Source organism: Gymnoscopelus microlampas (assembly GCF_963454915.1).
Source record: "Gymnoscopelus microlampas genome assembly, chromosome: 20".
NCBI lineage: Eukaryota > Metazoa > Chordata > Actinopteri > Myctophiformes > Myctophidae > Gymnoscopelus > Gymnoscopelus microlampas.
Genome location: NC_139957.1, coordinates 338,222 through 347,500, shown reverse-complemented (window position 1 = coordinate 347,500; position 9,279 = coordinate 338,222). Strand labels below are relative to the sequence as shown.

General features: G+C 40.3%; 1 protein-coding gene across 1 annotated transcript in view; it reads left to right on the top strand.

Annotated features, from left to right (window-relative positions):
* Positions 1-213: 213 nt before the first annotated feature.
* Positions 214-9,279, top strand: part of gabrg1 (gamma-aminobutyric acid type A receptor subunit gamma1) — a gene marked incomplete at both ends in the record, with an annotated part of 29,759 nt that continues 20,693 nt past the window's right edge. The window contains 2 exons of the mRNA XM_084045948.1: positions 214-305; positions 8,169-8,329. Of these exons, the coding sequence (XP_083902074.1) occupies positions 214-305; positions 8,169-8,329 (253 nt within the window). The remainder of the gene's footprint in view (positions 306-8,168; positions 8,330-9,279) is intronic.

Genomic DNA, 9,279 nt, shown 5'->3' with positions numbered 1-9,279 from the left:
ACTCCTCATCCACCTATAGCTGCGTGTCGAGGCGTCGCGCACCCCCCACCCCCCTCCACACACACGCACGCACACACACACACACACACACACACACACACACACACACACACACACACACACACACACACACACACACACACACACACACACACACACACACTCTCTCTAGAACACAACCACCGTGGCTGTTTGCAGATGAAGGTGACCAGCATGATGAGGAGGAGGATCAGGATGGAAGGAAAACCATCACGCAACATCGCGGTGAATCCCTGGCTGCTCTGCTGCTGTGTGATCGGACTGTGGTGAGTGTTTTTCTCCCCCCAACTTCCATATGGGGGGCTTTATAGAGGGGACTGAATGACCCTCCCTCCTCGATCCTGGCCGCAAACAGCCGCACACACACACACACACACACACACACACACACACACACACACACACACACACACACACACACACACACACACACACACACACACACACACACGTGTGTATGTGCTGTGCGTGCGTGCGTTTGTGTGACAACAATTGTTGCAGATTGCAGATGTTTTGCGGGTCTTTTTCTTTGCTCAGACGAGTCGCTTTGTGCTCCATGGCCAGTGCCTCGCTCGCACACTGCCGTGCACACAACACACGCACACTGCCGTGACACAACACGCGCATGTCATAGCACCGTGGTGTCCTTTAGTGTTGCCTGAATAGCAATGGGGAATCTCTCTGTAATAACAGATGATGATTAATGCATCTTGTGGGGCCAGTGGTTCTGAAACCTTTTCAATGTCAAGGACCCCCCCAAGATTAATAGGCTATGCATTTGTCCACGGACCCCCCCATCTGAATGTAATATGCGCCAGGGACCCCCCATACAAGATTTGTGTTGTTAAAAAATATTCCACATTTTTGTTTTTTCCATCAAAAAAAAAAATTAAAAAAATCTACAGCTAGCTCACAACGCTTTGCATGGCAACACATTGAGAGCTTGTAGATCTGCTATTTTCAAATAGCCGACATATGGTAGGCTATTAAGGGTTAACGTGGTTAAACGGATTGCGATACTATATTCTGTATTTTCATATTTAAGTCGTTTTGGCTGGGGACCCCCTGGAACCCCCTCAACGACCCCTGGACATTGAGAGGCATCCTTGTAGGCAATGTCACTGAAGTCAGGTGGCAACCTTGGGCAATTCAACTATAGGTGACACTAATCTTTCGTTTTGGCAACCTTGCAATACACATTGTCACTGCTGGGTTATTATTACTATACAAATATAAATATATATGTATATAAATATTTGGAAACGGACGATCACAACATGTCCTGATGAGCTTGACAACTTATGACAAATTCTGAAAATGTCGTCACATACTGTACCAGGTTTAATGTGGTTAAGATAATTGTTTTAATTAAATAGTGAAATAGTGATATAATCAAAACATAAATATTAAACTTACAGACAGACAGACAGACAGACAGACAGACAGACAGACAGACAGAAAGACAGAAAGAAAGAAAGAAAGAAAGAAAGAAAGAAGCTGGGATAAAACTAGCCTGGTTCCAGACGAATCTGCCATTGCAAAAAAAAAAACTGCTGTGATATTAGTCTGGCCATGCCAGGCTAGGATAAAACATCAACCGGACGTAAAAAAGAATGAGCAGAGGGGGGATATCAAAAGCAGAGGAGATCGGCACTTTGTGAGCTTGCAGATCTGCTACTTTTCCATCTTTTGCGCATCACGCTTGTATGTCAAAGTAGGGAATTAATGTTGACAGTTTCACAGCAATTGTCATATATACTGTATGACTAGTGGTGGAAAGTAACTATACATTTACTCAAGTACTGTACTTAAGTACAATTCTTACATAGTTTTACTTTACTTCATTATGTCCATTTTCCAATACTTTTCTCCTCCACTTCATCTCAAGGTAAATATTATAATGCTTAATACGCCACTACAATGATTTGACAGCTTACTTTGCAGATTTTGATTACTCGATTTTCAGGCGGCCTTCAAATCCAGTCTAATGTCCAACATTGCACTGATCAGAGCAATGGTCACTGAGTTATGGCCATTTGAAATGTTAAACACTACTACTGTAGACAAATGTAATAAATGATAATTCTAAAATAGGACATTCTGCATAATGAGTACTTTTGCTTTTGGTACTGTATGGCACTGTGTCAATACTTTTGTACTTTTACTCAAAGTCAATATTGAATACAGGACTTTTACAGAGTACTTCTTCTGAGCTTGCTTCAGTCACGTCTATTCTCAGTGTAACTGGAGAGGCACACAGCTCATTCTGTACAGTACAGACCTCTAAGCTTACATTAACCACTTACACCATGGGTCTTCAACACGGGGTCCGCGGACCTGCAGGGGCGGAGAAATAGTTTGGGGAAAATATATTCTTAAAGGATTTCTATATATATATATATGAATTACATAAGATTGATACAATGTTTTGGTCTGGTTTCCTTTTTTTTAAATGTTTTATCTAAACTTGCACTCTGCCAGAAGGATTCACAACTTCAAAAATGTTTTTATTTATTTTTGTTAAAAGCATTAAAAAAACTAACCATGTGTATTGATAACGTGTAAGAATGTACAATGTATATAAACCTTTTTTTTTTTTTTTTTTTTTTTTTTTTGTAGAAGCTTTTGCCTTTTAAAGGTGTCAACTCCATCAGATTTCTACAAAAACACAATTTAATCAGGCATAAACAGGTTTTAGCTATATTCTAAGGTCCCCTGTCTCACTTCCCGGTTTAAAAAAAGGCGGGAAAGCTGCGAAAGCTCTGATAAGCTTTCTATTTTTTGATAAATGCACTAAATAATATTACTATCTGGTGTGTCCCAACCATAACATGTCAACTTCGTCAGTCCTTCTAAATCCAAACTAAAATAAAAAAAAGTGGGATTCTATTAGTTACCTAATAGAACCTAAGCAACTTTGAATAAATGAATAGTCAATTAACTCACTACAACTGTGCTGTGGAATGAAAAAAACATTTTGTTCACTCCGTCAGACTCCGTCAGATGCCAACTCCTTCAGATATGCCATCTTATGGAGTTGACATCTTTAAAATAAAACTAACTGTGGGAGTTGGCCCATTACATGGTTTAATAGTCAACACTTTGATCTTTTAAAATATATTGTCCCGGCATAATTGAAGAATATGTATTTTTTTAACATAGATTTGAATACTAGAGTATTTACTTCAGTATTGAACAGTATATACTTTGTCCACCACTGGTTATTTGGAATCAGCAGTGAATCGTTTAGTGTTGCACTGGTAGTTTTGTGTGTCCTTTGTAATTATAGGCATAGGCGGCGGGTAATGAAGGCTAGGGTAGGCTAAGCCTTCCCAAATGTTATGCTGGGAAATTCTGGGAATTGTGCAAATTATATATAATATATGTGCGCAGCATTATTTAGTACATTTTTTGATAATAAATCAGTAAAATCAGGCAAAAATCAGAATTAAAAAACATATCCCTAACCTAACCCCAACCCTAACCCTAAAACCGAAATAAAGTAACCAAAAACCAAAAAGAAACTAACAAAATCTGTCCAAAAAAAATATTTTGTTTCACAGCGCGCGGGTGAACCACCCAGCCTCAAGCCAGATCTCCTATAGCCTTCCCAATTGTCAGGCTCACCCGCCGCCAATGATTATAGGGCTGCTGAGCACTACTATTAGACACACCTTCACTCACAGTGAACCTTGCTGTGACCCTCTGTTATACACACAGTTATACGCAAGGGATAATTGACGGCCAGCCGGTCATTGTTGAGAAATAAAACCCAACAGGGTGATTAAGGGCCGACACGTAGCAGAGGTGCCATAATCACCCTGAACAGTTTTATTTCTCACGTTTCTCTCATTTATTACACGGCCGCTTAATACATGAATTAATAAATTAAGCCAAAAGTAACAACAAAACAAAGTATTTCCTTGCTTACGGAAATGAAAGTATCCCATAAGTGTTGCGCTGGGTGGACACAGTCGCCTCGGAAAACAAGGAAGTGTTGATCAAATAGAATACATTTTCGGTTACTGCATCGCAATATTTAATTATAAATGTAAATGACATTGTGTGGTACCCAAACCCACCAACACACCTGTCTCGATGCACCGCCTTGACAACTTGTAGATCAGTGTATTTTGGCAAGCGAATCCCTTAATAAAGTAATAGCCTACTCTCATGTGTGTAATGAGAATAAGAAGTTTACAATGTTTAACCTCACGACCAAAGGCTAATAAAACTTGGAGAGGACATTAAATAAGCCCCTTCTTTTTGATTTCTTTTTTGGGTCTTTATTTTTACCCCCTTTTCTCCCTAATTAATGTAGTCGTTCTGCCAATTGTTTCCATTTGTTCTTTGTACTGAACAATTGCTCGCTCACCTTTGCCGAGGTAAAAAATATGATGCTGGAATCCGCTGATATCCAATATGTTTTTTATCAAAGCTTTATTGATTACTGATATCAATATCCCCAACATATCCCCACCGTCCTACATCGGAAATGGACTGATGGCTAGATTTCATCCATACTGTATCCTCATCAGATGGTAAGACTGCGTTCATAAGATGTGGTCAATATTATAAATGAATAGTGCAACATTGGAGTTGGCATGAAAGTCCAATATGTGAAATTGTGGCCACACTTGCAGAAACGGAAAAATGAAAATAAATAACATTTGTTGCATTTGCATCATATCTATAATATGCAACCAAGCAATAGATCGTTTCATAGATCGTTCAAACTCAATTTTTAACATGTTAGATTCATCAAAAACACCCGTCCTTGGTTCTGGTGACTCATCCTGCCCTCCAAATACGTGAGGGGGACGTGTTTTTTCGATTGCTTTTTTCCTTTATTTTATTGATTTTTTTATTGTATTTAATTTCTTTTGTTTTCCCCCTAAAACATATTAAAAATAAATGAAAAAACATGGTCTCCTCACGCTAAGCTAAAAATCTTGCACTTTACGATAAGAGCATGTAATTTGACACTGTTAGAGCATGCCCTAAGAACCATTTTTGGCTATAGGGCCATTGCAGATTTGTCCCGTGGTAACCATGGCAGATATTTTCAAAAATGTCCGCCACCTACTCCTAATTTACCAGTATCTCAGGTTCTAGACCACCTAGGATCATGATCAAAGATTATCTAAGAGTCTAAGTCGATCTTTGTGACATCCAAAATAAATGTATTACCAAGGTGACATGACATCTTTCCTTATTAGCGTAGATTATGTAATAGCTATGTAAAAAACTGAGAATTGCTACTTTTCTTTCTTAGACTTAAACTTAATATTTGAAATCTTAGTTTTCAAGTCCAGTATTTCATCATGTCATAAATATTTTCTTCATTGGCATAATTTGCATGACCAAATTTCATTGATGTTGTCTTCGCACCAATTTGCCAAAAAAAAACACTGCATTCTGAATGGTGTGGTCAGACTGGTCACTAAGTTCAGGATTTTAACCAAACCCTTTAAAGAGGTGGTTATGCTCTACAAACATATCCTAGCATGTCTTATTCATATATCCTGCAGTGTATGATGCTGAGTCACTAGTTTGAGGACCTGTGCTTCCTTTTCCTACTATCATTTCAACTGGATGTACTTTGTTTACTTTGCTGTGCGTTCGATTTTCACATCATGAGGAAGTAGACACTCGATAGAAGCAAGATGTCAGTTACATAGACAACAGTGGTTGCTGCACTGCTTCTAATGCAGTGAGGAGCAATTATCGTGTACATACATGCATTGTAGGATATATGAAGATGCGCTGGGATGTGTTTGTAGAGCATAACCATCTACGTAAGGGGTTAAAGGTCCTCAACTTAGTGACCACACTATTGAGGATGCCGAAGTGTTTAATGGTGCGAAAAGCAAAAGTATAGCCGTTTCCAGTTTTGGTGATTAATTTGCTCATCTTAAAATGAATGCAAAGCATCTCTGTACGTATGCACGTATGTCTGTAATCCACGTATCTCGAGACCTACTTCAAATTCGTCATACACATCGTAGACGACATGAGGGAGTGTGCCCGGCATCAAGTCGGTCGGATAGGCGGTTGTCCAGAACCACAAGAAAAGGCTCTGGCCGTGGCCCAAATCAGCCAATTGATTGCGATGGCGACCTCATCCTAAACTTGATTTGGCAAATTCCCCACATCTGTCAAATTCCCCACACCTGCCATTTGATTACTTAGACAGTCTACTTTCCACAGTCATTTTGCACTCTTCAGACATTAGGGCTGTCAGTTTTCCTCTATAATCCTATTCGAATTCCAATGCTTTATTATTTTGAATATTCAAATATATTTGAATATTTTATATAATATATAATCATATACAATAATGTATAGATGTACAATAATAAACACCCACATGCACACATACAAATGCTATAGTAACAGGCTAAACTAAATAGTGAAACCAACTATATTAGTTAAGGGTTATGACCAGGGGTGCACATAACTTTTTAGGTCTGGTACGCAGAAGAGCACCTGGACATGTGACTTGGTGCGCATGGCGCCCGTCCCGTTTTGTCAACGGGGGGGGGGGGGGGGGGGGGGTTCAGCCCGGACAGTTTTGTCAACGGGGGGGGGGGCTTCAGCACGGTGCCCACCGGACAGTTTTGTCAACAAAGGGGATTTCCGCCGTTTTTTTTCTCACGCTGTTAGATAAAGCCCACAAGGTTGGTGCCCTGTGCTGCTGCGCTGATTTTATCCGCCAGATTGGGACGTTCACGGCATATTTTGCACCATTACGGTGCGTTCATCATCGGTGACGAGTGCCTCTAACAGCCGCTGCTGGCTGCGAGGCAATGCGGGGCGATGCGAGGCGACGCGAGTCATATCTCTACCCCTCCGCCTAATGGCTGTACATGGGGCCGACGGGTGCTTTAGAGTGATTGTGTGAGTGTGGCTTCAGGAAGTAAATTCCTAGCCTCGATCTCCAGGCTTTTATTTTTTAGTTTTGCTAAAAAATAAAAGCTTGGAAATTCCTGTCCCAGCTGTTGGTGCGCAAAAGCGCCTCGCGTTGCCTGATGTGGTGCGCATTTTTTATTTTGGGTGCGCACCAGTTATGTGCACCCCTGGTTATGACTTTAATTTTTGGGTTTTTTGATAAGAGGAGAGTAATATTAGACAACTTCTTACCGTGCGTCCGAGGGTAATCGGGTAACACATCGGGTAACACATTCCATTGACCAGATCTGTAGGGGCTCAATGGAATAACAATTTTGTTTCCCCATCCGGTGGAATATTTTATTTTCTGGCAAAAACGTGTATTTTAGACGTGAGGTGGGGGGCTCCTAGTGTTCCCACTATGGAAAGTAGGCCTTCGACACCTTAAAACCGTCTTTGTTTTGGTGAGTAGCAAAAGTATATTTTTTATTTTTACTACAGTCGAGAGGCTATGTACGGGCTCTCCATCCACGGTCCCAAGCAAGCGCTGATAGCCACAAGTCCACGTTTAGTCAGGTTGCTTAGGACCAGATTTTAGAAAAATGTGGACACAGCTGACAAAAACGCCAACTTTTTTTTCTACATGCTCTCCATCACGATAAGTTTCATTTTGGAAGGGGAGCCACGTCATCAAGATGGGGGCCATCTTGGATCTCAAAGATGGCCACCATGTAATATCTATAAGTGCCAATATCTCAGCTTCCAGGCCACTTAGAAGGTCAATCATGGTGTCAAAATATGTTTTTGGGGTCAAAGAATTCATTAAAGCTATTGAGAATATCAACAAGTGACTATATCTGCCAAGGTTTGAACATTTGGTTCATTGTGGCAATATATCTACACAACTCTGTATGCCTGGTAGATTAAGCACAACAATATTGGTATGATTTGTATTGAACTTGACTGTGTTGTGTCATTAGGTCCGATTTCAACCCCGCCCGCCAAAAACAATCTTAACTCTTAACTCTAACTATAAAGATATTATAATTATTATTACTATTATTATTAATGGTTAAGAGGTCTAACTGCACAATTCAGTATAACATAGTTCCCAGAATGTTTAAGCCATGACTATGTAACAAGCGTGTACGTGTGCATGTGCTTCTGCGCGCGCGCGTGCGTGCATGCGTGCGTGCGTGTGTGTGTGTGTGTGTGTGTGTGTGTGTGTGTGTCCACAGTGCAGCCATCGAGCCCAGTAAACAGGATGAGGAGGACTATGAAGATGTTCCCATTAATAAGACCTGGGTTCTGTCACCTAAAGTCTATGAGAGCGATGTCACTCTGATCCTGAACAAACTGCTGCAAGGCTACGACAACAAGCTGCGACCGGACATAGGAGGCAAGTAACTAAGTACATATTTTAACGGATTAACACCCAACGCCGATTCTACAAATGCCTTCTAAATCAGTAGTTCTCAAACTTTCAAGATGTTTCAAAAATGTCCAAAAATAGCAGATGTACAAGCAGATGTGAGCAGGTATATCTGCTATATTTGAATAGCCAACGCGGAGATTTTAAATGACAGAGGTACTTTCCCGGTTTTAACTTTTTGTGTTTTTTTCCCCGTAGATTAACGCCCTACTTGATCATATTAGAGTGTCACACAAAAGTATAAAAAATATCTGATCTAAACGCGGTGCGAAGTGTCACGTTTTGAGCTTGTAGATATGCTATTTTTGCTATTTTGAATCCTGAAAAGTAACATTTTTGGACATAATTAGGTTTCCACCCGACAGAGACAATTTCCCATCCCCGGTGATCTTTACTGCAAGTCTCTCCCCATCTCTCTCTCCCTGTTTCCTGTCCATCTCCACTTGCCACTATACTGTAAATAAAGGCAGAAAAGCCCCAAAAATGTCTAAAAAATAAATATATTAATGCGAGAATAATATCTTCCATTATGCAAGGGGTAATGCTTACGGTAATGAAAGTATTCCATAAGTGTTGCGCTGGGAGGACAAGGAAGTGTTGATCAAATACAATACATTTTTGGTTACTGCATTGTCTATTTCTCGCTTCAAAAACATTCTTGAGAGCAATGTTTAGCTGTAAATGACATTGTGTGTTTGTTTACATGGCTGTCATGTTGGATACGGCACAAAATCAAGCAGCACAGCAGGTGCTCTGAGTCTCTGATCAGACAGCGGTCTGTTATTGAGCTCATCGGTCATTATCCAGAAATAATACACAGCTGAATTTAATGATTGACCAATCAGAAATAACACACCGCTGAATTCAGTGATTGACCAATCAGAATCACACATTCAACCAAACCGTGTAATAAAGAA